Raw genomic sequence first — 14,432 nt, forward strand, 5'->3', positions numbered from 1 at the left:
GGGTCCTTCAATGCTGCAGAAATGTTTCGGTACCCTTCCCAAGATTTGTGCCTCGACATAATCCTGTCTCGGAACTCTACGGACAATTCCTTCGACCTCATGGCTTGGTTTTTCTCTGACATGCACTGTCAACTGTGTTGACCTTATATAGACAGGTGTGTGCCTTTCCAAATCATGTTCAATCAATTGAATTTTAAACAGGTGAACTCCAATCAAGTTGTAGAAACATCTCAAGGATGATCAATGGAAACAGCATGCATCTGAGCTCAATTTCACATCTCATATCAAAGGTTCTGAATACTTATGTAAATAAGGTATTTCTGTTAGAATAATTGGATACATATGCAAAAAAATCTAAAGAACTGTTTTTGCTTTGTCATGATGGGGTATTGTATGTAGATTGATGAGGAAAACAAGTTATTTAATCATTTTCAGAATAAGGCTATAACATAACAAAATGTGGAAAAAGTGAAGCGGTCTGAATACCTTCTGAGTGCACCGTATATAGAATTGTGAGAATTGCAATACATATCGTTTCGGCACCTAAGTATCGTAAACTCAGCAAAAAAAGAAATGTCCTCTCACTGTCAACTGCGTTTATTTTCAGCATACTCAACATGTGTAAATATTTATATGAACATAACAAGATTCAACAACTGAGACATAACTGAAGAAGTTCCACAAACATGTGACTAACAGAAATGGAATGATGTGTCCCTGAGCGAAAGGGGGGTCAAAATCACAAGTAACTGTCAGTATCTGGTGTGGCCACCAGCTGCGTTAAGTACTGCAGTGCATCTCCTCCTCATGGACTGCACCAGATTTGCCCGTTCTTGCTGTGAGATGTTACCCCACTCTTCCACCAAAACACCTGCAAGTTCCCAGACATTTCTGGGGGGAATGGCCCTAGCCCTCACCTTCCGATCCAACAGGTCCCAGATGTGCTCAATGGGATTGAGATCTGGGCTCTTCGCTGGCCATGGCAGAACACTGACATTCCTGTCTTGCAGGAAATCACGCACAAAACGAGCAGAATGGCTGGTGGCATTGTCATGCTGGAGGGTCATGTCAGGATGAGCCTGCAGGAAGGGGTACCACATGAGTGAGGAGGATATCTTCCCTGTAACGGACAGTGTTGAGATTGCCTGCAATGACAACAAGCTCAGTCTGATGATGCTGTGACACACTGCCCCAGACCACGACGGACCCTCCACCTCGATCCCACTCCAGAGTACAGGCCTCGGTGTAACGCTCATTCCTTTGACGATAAACTTGAATCCGACCATCACCCCTTGTGAGACAAAACCGCGTCAGTGAAGAGCACGTTTTGCCAGTCTTGTCTGGTCCAGCAACGGTGAGTTTGTGCCCATATGCGACGTTGTTGCCGGTGATGTCTTGTGAGGACCTGCCTTACAACAGGCCTACAAGCCCTCAGTCCAGCCTCTCTCAGCCTATTGCGGACAGTCTGAGCACTGATGGAGGGATTGTGCGTTCCTGGTGTAACTTGGGCAGTTGTTGTTGCCATTAAACATCTCACACTTGCGGGACAGGTACAGGATGTACTGATCCTGTGCAGGTGTTGTTACACGTGGTTTGCCACTGCGAGGACGATCAGCTGTCCGTCCTGTCTCCCTGTAGCACTGTCTTAGGCATCTCACAGTACGGACGTTGCAATTTATTTCCCTGGCCACATCTGCAGTCCTCATGCCTCCTTGCAGCATGCCTTAGGCACGTTCAAGTAGATGAGCAGGGACCATGGGCATCTTTCTTTTGGTGTTTTTCCGTCAGTATAAAGGCCTCTTTAGTGTCCTAAGTTTTCATAACTGTGACCTTAATTGCCTACCGTCTGTAAGCTGTTAGTGTCTTAACGACCGTTCCACAGGTGCATGTTCATTTAATTGTTTATGGTTCATTGAACAAGCATGGGAAACAGTGTTTAAACCCTTTACAATGAAGATCTGTGAAGTTGTTTGGAATTTTATGAATTATCTTTGAAAGACAGGGTCCTGAAAAGGGCCGTTTCTTTTTTTTGCTGAGTTTATATGTATTGGGATAATATTGGAATGGCCAGGTCCCTGGCAATTCCCAGCCCTACCTGTTAGTGGGGTATATTAATTTGTATGCACACTGTACATGTAGTAGTTGCTAGATAAACAAACTAATTCCAATTATATTTCCTCCATGTGTGTCTCCAGAAGCTCTCCAGGCAGGACGTGGGAATAACTAACACAGATGTGCTCCGTAGATTACCTCCTCTCCTAGGTTCTGTTCACCAGTACCATCTTCCCTTCATTGGCTTCCTTTCTGTCGGTTGTCTTTTCTCTTCACCGCTCCCTTCCGGGTGAATTTACATAATAATCAAAAGAAGAGAAGGGTTCATCATAATTACCGTTGGTTCAGAGCTGGCCAAGCTTGCAAAGATGCTGATAAGTTCATGAGCTACACACTTTGGTCTGTGAGCAATGTTTTGCATTGTTAATGTTGTTTTGAATATTTTGTAAATGTGTATGTTTGTTCAGAGGTGTCAACGCGGAGTTTTGAGGCATCGCTCGATTCATGCCCCCATGGATATTTACATGATTCATATTTATGGAAATCTAAGTGGGCAGCTCCAAAGGTGGCCCCAAAGGCAATAAAGACGCACGCACGCACACCCACACACACCCACACGCGTGCGCACCCACACACCCTAGTGCAGCCGTCCAGGCTGTTTGTGTCCCTGCTCTACACTGCGGGGGGGATGGTCCTTATTTTTAGGAGGGCTAAAGGCTGAACACTCAGCCCTCAGCTCTTCCTCTAATGTTCCTCTCCACAGGAGTCTCTCCCTGAACTTAAATACTCCTTACTTATTCCTACCAGTAGACAACACTTTATTTTACAGTTCTGTTTCCACTGGTATTTACTGTGTGTGGGTGTGTGTACTAGGAAAGGGTGTTGTCGTTTATTTTCCTTTTGCATTGTTTTCTCACCCTCTAGTCAAATTATAATCGGCTTGTAAGTTACTCTTAACAGTCTAATCTTCTCGTAGACTCTGATGTAGTGAGAAATTGAAATATGCCACCGCCCCACAGAGTATTTTAAATAGACTAAACGCCTATCTCCTCCTTTAAGGATTACAAGATTAAGCCATTGGCTGATCAAGTGTGTTTATTTCCAACGGCAGCATGCCAAAACTAACCTTATGCTCCACAGATGTCAAAGTGGGCTGGAAATCCCCGTCTCGGTCCTCTATGGAGATGGCCTATGTTCAATAAGTAGGGCTCTGAGTATTTCCGGAAACTCTGGGCCCTAGTTCAAGCCAATTAATGCCCCGGAGTTTTCCCTTGGTGAGGTCATCTGAACAGGGAAAAACTCAGGGCTGTATTTAGAGGGGACACAGTAAAGTATGTATTGGTTTCGAGTTCTGCTTGCCTGGCTCCTATGATGCGTCACAGTTAGTTTGAACGCTGGCCTTTTGATCTGAGTGATTTGATTAGCGTTCCTTCCATATAGCTCTCTCCCCAGCAACAATGTCTGTGTTTCTTCATATGCTACGTCATTGCATGTTACATCCATATTTCACCATTTGTTGACGCACATCAATATCACTCCAGAAGAAAAACATTGCGTCTACTCTCCCTCGCTCTTTCGAACAGTCCATCCAGCTCTCTGCCCATTACTTCCACTATCTTTCCATCTCTCTCTATCACTCCCTTGTGTATTGGCAGCAGTTTGGCGGTGTTTAATTTAGCAGCTGGAAGGGGAAATCAGTCCCAATTTATTTAAAATGCTGCATTTAATTTGACTAAGGGCTGTTGAAAAAACAAAGGGGCCGCTCTTAGACAGCTGAGATTAGTGAATTGCGGGGATTAAAGCTTTTCTTTCCTTTTACCCAAATAAACCTGGCCAGCATGACAACAAACGATAAGACAAATGAGGCAAATTACATTGACTGTGAATAAAGGTAAAACATATATAATTCTATTACATACACCTGCCTTTATATTTTAATGCATCCATCCAATGAACAACCACTTTTTACTGCGACGTTAAATGGAACGAACTGAAAGCACTGCGAGAATCCATTGGACGTTTTGACTGCGGTTTGTTGCACTCTGAACACAATCCAGGAATAACTGTCTGGTGACGTTCCAGTGCCAAGAGTGTTTACATGAAACATTCCCATCTCCTGTGTTGCCCAGTTCCTTGGAATAACACTTACAGTTTGGGACATTTAGCTCACTGGAATACACAGGAATGCATTCCAATCTAATGTGTGAACTACATGTTTTATTCTAACACCATTGGAGGACTGTCTAATGGTATTCTAACGATCAGAAAGCACAAGCGTATTTGCTGTTTTGTCCAAATCGTGACAATCTTTTTGTGTGTCTCTAAAAATGTTGTTTCTCTTTGCATAGCTGATTGCGCCCTCGTTCTCCGGGTCTCCCACTGTTTTCCGAACTTCTAGCATGGAATTGACACGTCTCATATTCCCCTTTCTTCCAGGGTGACTGGTGGGGAGCTGTTTGAGGACATCGTAGCCAGAGAGTACTACAGCGAAGCAGACGCCAGGTCAGTGTCACACAGACTCACTTAACAGCAACTATGTTACTGGTCTAGTCAAACACACGTCAGTGGATCTAAAAAGCACGCATTCTAGTCCACTTAGTTGTACACAATAGACTTAGCGAATTTTTCATCATTAGAGTTTAAAAATGACACTAGTTACTGCCTCTACGTAACACGTTATGTGTGCGCACACAATCTATACTTGTGTGTTACTGCATGCACCCTCCTTCTCTTTGTTACTGTAATTTAGTAATGGTGTTTATGATATCTGTATTATATCTGTGTGTGTTGTCTGTAATGTATCTTATGAAGATAATCTTCTGTCATCTGTTTTTCTTCAGTTTTTCTGTTGCTCTCCTGTCACGAGGCTGCCGTCTGCAGATCTATTTCTTCCTGTATAGCGTACTTCCTTAACAAACAAAGACCTGAGTTTGAGATCCGATCATTTTAATATGGATGTTTCTACTCATTCCAAAAAGTAATGTTCAGTTTAAAGTAAGACTGTTAAAAGATTCGGTCCTTTTGGCAATTCTGATATTGAAAGTCAATTAGCATTCTTGTGACCGAAATAGCGTTATCACTCTCCAAAAGATGAAGTGGTAGAACATAATGTGAACTTTACTCTGCTTCTCTCTTGAGTTTTTATTTTTGATAGCATCGTTTCGTTGGCCTTTCTTGGTTTTGTCAGTTTTTTTTTTGTGTGTGTGTTTTTTTTTTTTCTGACGTGTGTTCTCTCCTCTTCGCTTCTTCTGGCCTTGTCTCTCTCCTCCACAGCCAATGCATACAGCAGATTCTAGAAAGTGTAAATCATTGTCACCAAAGTGGTATAGTTCACAGGGACATGAAGGTTAGTACACAAAAGAGGCTATGCTGGCACCATGCCGGCCCCCTCGCCTGCCTGCCCACCCGTCCGCCAGAAATCCACCACCAATTAACATCCACCCCCCCTCACCCTGTAACCCCACAAGCCACTTTCCTCTTCCTCTCTTCCAAACCCAATCCCCTACCAGCAGCCACCATGACCCCTCCACCCTTCCACCAATCACTACTCGTGGCTGAGGTCAGGTGGCCCACGCGGGGGCGGCAGGGCGGTGAGGGGGGGAGGGTCACACAGCTCACCTTGGCCTCCTCTGTAAACCCAAAGACGATGTGCATGTAGCATCTCTCTCCGGTCCTCGTTTCTCTGCTCTGAACACCTGCTGTGAGCCTGGGTCCTGGGCGTATTTGATAAGCCCCTTCTGGTTTAATAGGGGTATAAATAGGATCAATTCATCCACCTCCCTCCTCCTCACCCTCCCCAGGGTCGAGCTCACAGCCAGCGGGGAGCTAACACCACTTCTGTTTTGAGACCCGGGGGGACAGTGGGTGGGGGTGGTGGGTGATGATGTCATAGCCAGATGTCCTTGTTCTTAATGGTCCAATCAGAACACACTTTTGTCTAACTTATGCTGCATTCACTTATTAGAATATCTACAATCTTGCCTTCACCTTATAGTCAAAGCAGTCACATTCAATTGGGTAAATACATTGGCTCTACACTGGTGTACTAGTGTTATAGGGGTGGTAGTTAGAGGGATATTAACAAATCAATGGCCTAAACATCATCCCAACCACCACCTCCACCACCCTTGCTGCCGCCCCCCCCCCCCCCCCCCCCCCCCCAGTCTCAAGGAGAACGCACGGCACACAGTGAGTGTGAGCTTGTCACTAACCCACGCCCCCTGGTGTTTGCATGCAGTCATTGCATTCAGCAGATCCTAGAGGCCGTGCTCCACTGCCACCAGATGGGCGTGGTCCACCGCGACCTGAAGGTGAGTAGAGATGCTGGGAAGCCAAACACAGCCCTTCCTCTTCTTCCTCTCCCTCCAACTCTTCTAGTTGCAGGGAGACCCCACTCATCCTGACTGACTTTCAGACTCATCCGTTTGACTTTGAGGGTTAAGAACTTTGATAGACTGTCTCTGACACGTCTTTTTCAGTTGACATGGGAGGCACAGGGTCAAATTTTGAGTTTGAACTTTTCCACTGCATTAGTGACTGCTCGGCCAGTTAAAAGCTGATGAAATGGTAATTACAGAAAGGAAGTCTTATTTGGGACTTTTGGAAAGGCATGTCGACCTTTTACGTCCACACCTACACTGACGCACTGTGTTTGTCTTCAGAACAGTGACAGAGGTGTTAATAGGCACGGAAATAGGACCTGCGATCGCTCCAATTCAATGGTGCATACAATCAGGCTTGTTAAACAAAATAATAATACGATGAGTAGGATGAAATTGTCACATTGTCCAAGTAGAATTTGGAGATTTGCCATTGTTGGGTCTTTCGACTAATTCAGTGCCTTTCCTTTCTGTCATAAAGAGCAAATGTTCAACTTAATAAAACAACAAGTTTCCCCATCTTGAGGCTAAATTACAAAAATACTAATAATTGCTTATTAGGTGCCAAATAAAGTAACATGGTTGGGATTTTAACTTAAATCAGGTATGGAAGCTTGTTGTGTGCGACAGGGAGATGCAATTGAATGCAATCTTCACAAAAAAAATGAAAATGTTAAAACATTTCTAGCCTGTCTATCTATGGGTAACGGGGTTGACGTGTCCTGCTCAAACCCACTCAGTTTCCCGCCACAAAACACCAGAAAATGTCCAAAAAGAGTAGAACCAGCTCACCTGCTTTTACACTGATTTGACTATTTGATATTCTTTTGAAGAAAATATTTTAAAAGGAATAGTAGTTTCATCATATTAAAACGAGTTCAGTTCACATAACAGGGTTGGCCTTAAAATGAGGGACAGGTTTGAATCACTAATGACATTAAATAAATAATCATCTTCAGAAATGACTGTCAAAGCAACAAAATAACTAGGGCTTTACAATGATGGTGAAAACTTGGAGAAATGTTGGGGTAAAGCGGGGTTAAAATCTTCCTGGAAGTCAGTGGGTACACAGAGGGACATGTCAAAATGCAGATTTAATTTTCTTTAGCAAGTCTTTATTCATATAAAAAAATCTAATTTATTGAATTCTTTATGTGGTTTATATATACATTTTTAAATCTATATTGGTGCACAATTTCAAAAGTCACACATTTCATGGAACGACCTTCTTATTCCACCCCTTCTCCAATCCCCCCCCAGTCATTGCCGTCATGGCAAGTTTCAGAACTCAAATTTGCTAATCAAATGAGCCAGGTGCAGCCAGGAGCACAATTTCACTCCTGAAATAATCACCCTACGTTTGCATTCGCCGAGGCCCTTTCAGTCAGTGCTCTGATTGGCTGCTACCAGCTTGTTACCATGGGGAGCGGCGGAATAGACAAAAAACAAAACAAATATGAACAAAACAAAGCATGAAAGAGGCCGATGAAAGGCCATCTCTTCACACTGGTGTGACCTACGTGTGAGTGTGTGTACGTGTGTGTTGGGGGAGGACCCATATTGACACACACACCTGCACACACTCACACACACTCATGCGTATAGTCATTTTGACACTGTAATTGTACTGAACGGTACCATTGTATCCAACCAACCTTACATTTAGTTGGACACAGTTAAACAGTTGGCACTCTAGACTGTTTCCACCAGACCACACACAGACTGACTGCATCAGACCAGACATCCCTCTCAAGCTGTTCCTTCAAGACTCATTGACTTCTGTCGGGACTCAACGCTGACGGCACTCTGTTCAGGTCTACCTCCTCCTCTCCGTCTCATTATCCCTGCTCATCTGTCCATCCCCTTTTTCATGCCTCATCCTCTTTCTTTTGCTTCTGTTCTTTTTTCCCTTTTACCCTTAACTGAACTCTTCCCTCTTGTCCTCCTTCATTCCCTCTGGCCAATCTCCCCTCCTCCTCTTCCTCCCAGCTGCTCTAATCACTGACGCTGTTTCTCTCTCTTCCTCTGTCTGTCCGCACGGGAGATCAGGCCACTCTGGATGATGCTGGTCTGGACGACTGCATTAGAGACCAGGGCTGTCCCTGTCCTCTCTCTCTCTCTCTCCACTGCCCTCCTGTAGATTCCCCGCTCCCTCTAGGTTTAGATACCAAGCCACTGGTTTAAATCCCTGAAGTCGAGATTGAGACCGATATAGCTAGGAGATTGAGGAATAGTAAGTGAGAGATTTGCGTGAGGGTAGACGGGTGAATTTGTCAGCGTTGTGGTTGTGTGTGTGTCTGACTGAAAGCCGAATGCATCTTTCCTGGTTGCAGTAGATACAGTAAGGCCACCCAGGCTAGTAATAATTACATCTTTATGGCTACGAGACCTGAATTAAATTAGACCCATTACACAGGAGCCCTGAAGACCAGGCATAAATCCTGATCACAGTGAGCTAGATAGGATCCACACGCACCACAATTAATTGACCCAGTCCTGAAAGCTATACTAGCTAGGGACTATAGCTCTCATATGTGCTTTCAGATTAGATTACAACGTATCGATCAGCCTATTTAGGGATTGTTAGTCATATTGAGTCTTCCGTAATAGCTATTTGGTTATGAAGCACATTATATAAAGCTCTTTAGGGATGATGTGTTATAAGGAAGACTCTATAGCCCTTAAACTCAACTCTGGACCTCGAAGCCAGTTCCACTGCCTTTTTTTCATTGTTACCCTCTAATCAGGGACTGCTTTAGACCTGGGACACCAGGTGGGTGCAATTAATTATCAGACAGAACAGAAAACCAGCAGGCTCTGGACCTCGTAGGGTACCCCTGGTCTATATGATTGATGCTGTAAGGATGTTATGAGGCTGAGATTTTAAATTTTTTTAACTGGCCCCTTCCAGTCACATCGCACAGGTTACATGATTTTTTGGGGTGGGGAAGGGAGGCTGGGTTAGTAGGGGCGTTTGCAATGACTGCATGGCACTGTTGACTGCACTTACCGCCCCCACCGTAGCATGTGAGCCCCGTCCTCGCCCTCTGATCTGCACGAATCACAACTCACAAATGCTCTACTAACTGCACCAATGAATGATCATGAATTTACCTTGTCTAATTTGATGCTATATGATGTTGAGGAATTGATTGCTTTCGATTTTTTTTTTACACAATATTCAATATCTAGGCCAGCGGTCACCAACCGGTTGATCGCTATCAACTGGTTGATCTCCAAGGCATTCCTAGTCGATTACCAAACGTTTCTGTAACAAAAAAACAACGTTAAAGCCTTGCGTTCTGATTTTTTTATTTGTTTCGCGCTGTTGGCGGTAGGTACACTACGCCGGGAAGGCAGTGTTCCCATTTTCAACCATTTCACGTGGCTGAAGGTAGAACTACCCGGCAGGCTCAGAGAATCAAGTGCACCTATAGGCCTAATGCTGGCTGCACAGTTTCCAGACTGTAAAAATAAACCTCGAACTCACAACAAAGTTGATACTGTGAGATTTCAAAACTTTTAAAACCACGACTAGAGAGAGACTCAACGAATACAGCAAAGAGCTGCTGTTTTTGAGTAAGCTCATGTTTAAGTTATTCAGCAGTGTCCAACACTTAGTTCCAACATTTTTATAAGCCATAAAATGTGCATTCTCCCTACTTCCACTCACGCTACAACCAGCACTGCAGCTGCAATGAAGGAGTATAGCAAAGTGTTCCGACAATCATACGTTGTTATTGTTAGCGGCTTGTCTCTCTTAATATCGAGGAATAATTCATTTCACTTTCTCTAGTCATAGGCGTAACAACATGAGTTGGTGCATGAGGCAGAAGTCATGCAGTGCGACTTGAGATTCGCCATCATCTGGAACACTGTGTCCCCTTTTTTTTAGTGGAGGTAGCGAGAGGGGAGGGACGGTGAGTCGGGTGAGAGGCAGCCTCACCGCCGCTCCCTCCCACCCCTCCGACTGACCATCAGATGCAGGCCATCAGTCCAATAAAATAAACTAAAGCCAATTATTATGCTCACTCAGCTGTGCCTAACTAGTAATTCAAGCATAGCCAATATGCAGTGATAATGTATTGTTCCTATAGCCTACTGCACAAACCTCTGCTACAGAACTGTTTTTAATTGGTTAATGTTGCGTAGGCTTACGTTTGAAGTTTCCCCCCCAAAAATCGAAGCGTTAGATCTCGTCTTGCATTTTGACTCAGTGATCTTGACTCAGAAAAGTTTGGTGACCACTGATCTAGGCCATAGAAGTTGTTAGTCCACTGACATACTTTTCTTGAGGTACTGTAACTAATGTATTTGCCCCACAAGCAAAGCAGCTTCGCTCCAAAAAGTAGCTGAAGCAGCTTCTACTCACATCTCCTGTTTATTACATTAAGTCGATCTCTCCACAATTATTTCCAATTTAGACTCCTAGAAGCCGCTTTGAAAATGTCAGCAAATGCGTTATTCCTCAACCCAGAACCCAGGGTAACCTGTTCTCTAAGCCCCTCCCCTTCCTGTTCCGACGGGGACTATGCATGAGTCACTGTCGACCTCAGACCTTGTAGCCCCGCCCCTTGGGCTGGACGCCAGCCTGACGGCGTGTGGCTTATTACACACTCTCATGTATCTTTGTGAAGATCAAGCTGTGTCCACTCTTTGCTGTGTCCATATCAGTGTCAATCCTGTTACTCAACACTGATGTAGCTGGTGTAATATTGTCCCCAGTGTGTGTTGAGTGAGAGCGTTGAGTCGTAGAGAGCTGCTCCCCTAGAGAGGGAGCTTGGTGACGGTGAACATGCATGGCCCCACAGGGACACAGGAGGGGACACGATGGAGTTCATTATTACACAGTACTGATGAGGAGTTATGAATGGGTTATAGAGGGGATTGCCATAGTAATGTGCCAAAATATAATTTGGTTAATGGAATTTGGTCATGCACTTCATGACCAAAAGTATGTGGACACCTGCTCGTTGAACATCTCATTCCAAAAACATGGGCATTAATATGGAATTGGTCCCTCCTTTGCTGCTATAACAGCCTCCACTCTTCTGGGAAGGCTTTCCACTAGATGTTGGAACATTGTTGTATGGACTTTCTTCCATTCAGCCACGAGCATTGGTGAGGTCAGGCACTGATGTTGGGCGATTAAGCCTGGCTCTCAGTCGGCGTTCCAATTCATCCCAAAGGTGTTTGATGGGTTGAGGTCAGGGCTCTGTGCAGGCCAGTCAATTTCTTCCACACCGATCTCGACAAACCATTTCTGCATGGACCTCGTATGTGCACGGGGCCTAGCCCAAACCATGAAAAACAGCCCCAGACCATTATTCCTCTTCCACCAAACTACAGTTGGCATTATGCATTCGGGCAGGCAGCGTTCTCCTGGCATCCGCCAAACCCAGATTCGTCCGTCGAACTGCCAGGTGGTGAAGTATGATTCATCACTCCAGAGAACGCGTTTCCACTGCTCCGGAGTCCAATGGTCGCGAGCTTTACACCACTCCAGCTGACGCTTGGCATTTTGGCATTGCGCATGATGATATTAGGCTTGTGTGCGGCTGGTTGGCCATGGAATCCCATTTTATGAAGCTCCCAACGAGATATTCTTGTGCTGACGTTGCTTCCAGAGGCAGTTTGGAACTCGGTAGTGAGTGTTGCAACCGAGGACAGATGGTTTTTACGCGCTTCAGCACTCGGTGGTCCCGTTTTGTGAGCTTGTGTGGCCTACCACTTCGCAGCTGAGACATTGTTGCTCCTAGACATTTCCACTTCACAATAACAGCACTTACAGTTGACCGGGGCAGCTCTAGCAAGGCAGAAATTTGATGAACTGACTTGTTGGAACGGTCGCATCCTATGACGGTGCCACGTTGAAAGTCACTGAGCTCTTCAGTAAGGCCCTTCTACTGCCAATGTTTGTCTATGGAGATTGCATGGCTGTGTGTCCGACTTTATACACCTGTCAGCAACAGGTGTGGCTGAAATAGCTGAATCCAATAATTAAAAGCGGTGTCCACATACTTTTGTATGTATAGTGGGGATCATACCATTTTTCAATGGTGAGATGAACCACCATCTAGGTTTTACAACCCAGTGTGTATATCACCAAAAATAGACAGAATACACCTACTGTACAATATATTATCGCAGACATGTTAATTTCCATGTATATTGCTGTATAAGAAGTGTTGAAATCCTGTCTCTCCCTCTCTCTCTCTCTCTCTCTCCACTCCAAGCCTGAAAATCTGCTCCTAGCCAGTAAGCTGAAGGGAGCAGCGGTAAAGTTGGCAGACTTTGGTCTGGCCATCGAGGTGCAGGGAGACCAGCAGGCATGGTTCGGTGAGTACCAGTCAGTCAGAAAACTGTTCAAATATCACCAAGGATCCCAAACTTGGCTGTCCATTTGAAGACTTGTTTTAAATGTCCAATGCAGCCATTTTTATCTAAATATCAAATAATTTCTAGGTAACAATTAATGACCTTAATGGGATTTGTTTTCAATTAAAATGGTTTAAAAAAAATTAACATAACTTCTTAGCAAAGAGCAATTTTGTCAAGCACAAATTTTGCTAGGACTGGGAGTAGTCTGAGTGTGTGGGGGGGGAGGAATTAGCTGTTATTGGCAGAGCGGTTTGGAACTCTGTTATTAGTCTAACTAATTTGGTGATGACACCAGGCAGGCCAAAACTCCATCCCGCAAAAGCAGGCTGAAATTGCAGGCGGTCTTTTCAAATGGCTCTTACACTAAAAGGCATTATCATAATTTTCACAATTTCACAGTATTATTCCCATCTCTTACACATGAAATCTGCACCAAAACGATTTAAAAAGTTGTAAATATTACTTACGTTTCTCTACAGTAAAATGTTCTAGAATTCCGACAGGATTATATAATTAAAAATGGCCTCACCTGTTTGAAGAGAACTCTTTCTCTAACACATTTTACGGCAGAGATGTATGTAATACATTTTTTTAAATCTATCTCTTTGGTGCCAATTTCAGGTGTAAGTGGTACATTTTAAAAACTTTTCGCCCAATACTCAAAACTTATAAATGCACAGGTAGCCTGTTCAGTGGACCCGTTTTCTTGCATTAATTTAACAATACTTGAAGGGCCTAGTGTAGTCAAAAACATGACTTTCCTGTCTTTTATATATATTTTCACACTATGAAGTTTGTTGTTGTTTACTATATAGCCCCAGGGTGTAACTAAGCATTTACTGTGCTTTACAGACCCTGTTTTATTCTAAACAATATCTAAAGACACACAAACGTTAGAAGTACTTTGGCATCAGCTGTTCCGGACGACTGTGTGATCACGCTCTCCTTAGCCAATGTGAGTAAGACCTTTAAACAGGTCAACACTCACAAGGCCGCAGGGCCAGACAGATTACCAGGATGTGTACTCCGAGTATGCGCTGACAAACTGGCAAGTGTCTTCACTGACATGTTCAACCTGTCCCTGACTAGGTCTGTAATATCAACATGTTTCAAGCAGTCCCTGTGCCCATGAACACCAAGGTAACCTGCCTAAATGACTACCGACCCGTGGCACTCACGTGTGTAGCCATGAAGTGCTTTGAAAGGCTGGTCATGGCTCACATCAACACCATTATCCCAGAAACCCTAGACCCACTCCAATTTGCATACCGCCCCAACAGATCCACAGGTGATCCAATCTCTATTGCACTCCACACTGCCCTTTCCCACCTTGACAAAAGGAACACTTATGTGAGAATGCTATTCATTGACTACAGCTCAGCGTTCAACACCATAGTGCCCTCGAAGCTCATCACTAAGCTAAGGACCATGGGACTAAACACCGGTGCCCCCGCACATTGACTCTGTAATGGTACCCCCTGTATAAAGCCTCGCTACCGTTATTTTATTGTTACTCTAATTATTATTTATAAAAAATAAAAAAAAGTAATTAAACTTCAGTTTATTTTAGTAAATACTTTCTTAACCAACAATGCAGTTAAGATGCGCCGAATATGACAG

At 44.2% G+C, this 14,432-nt stretch overlaps 1 protein-coding gene across 12 annotated transcripts in view; it reads left to right on the top strand.

The window, feature by feature from the left end:
* Window positions 1-14,432, top strand: part of LOC115194123 (calcium/calmodulin-dependent protein kinase type II delta chain) — a 121,667-nt gene that overhangs the window by 75,483 nt on the left and 31,752 nt on the right. For 6 of the 12 annotated variants that reach the window (XM_029753516.1, XM_029753518.1, XM_029753520.1 and 3 more), the window contains exons 5-7: window positions 4,489-4,554; window positions 6,290-6,362; window positions 12,668-12,770. In XM_029753516.1, coding sequence (XP_029609376.1) covers window positions 4,489-4,554; window positions 6,290-6,362; window positions 12,668-12,770 — 242 coding nt within the window. Of the gene's footprint in view, window positions 1-4,488; window positions 4,555-5,325; window positions 5,399-6,289; window positions 6,363-12,667; window positions 12,771-14,432 lie in introns of all 12 variants that reach the window. The other 6 variants (XM_029753515.1, XM_029753517.1, XM_029753519.1 and 3 more) reach the window with 1 other exon arrangement.

Source organism: Salmo trutta, chromosome 5 (assembly GCF_901001165.1).
Source record: "Salmo trutta chromosome 5, fSalTru1.1, whole genome shotgun sequence".
NCBI lineage: Eukaryota > Metazoa > Chordata > Actinopteri > Salmoniformes > Salmonidae > Salmo > Salmo trutta.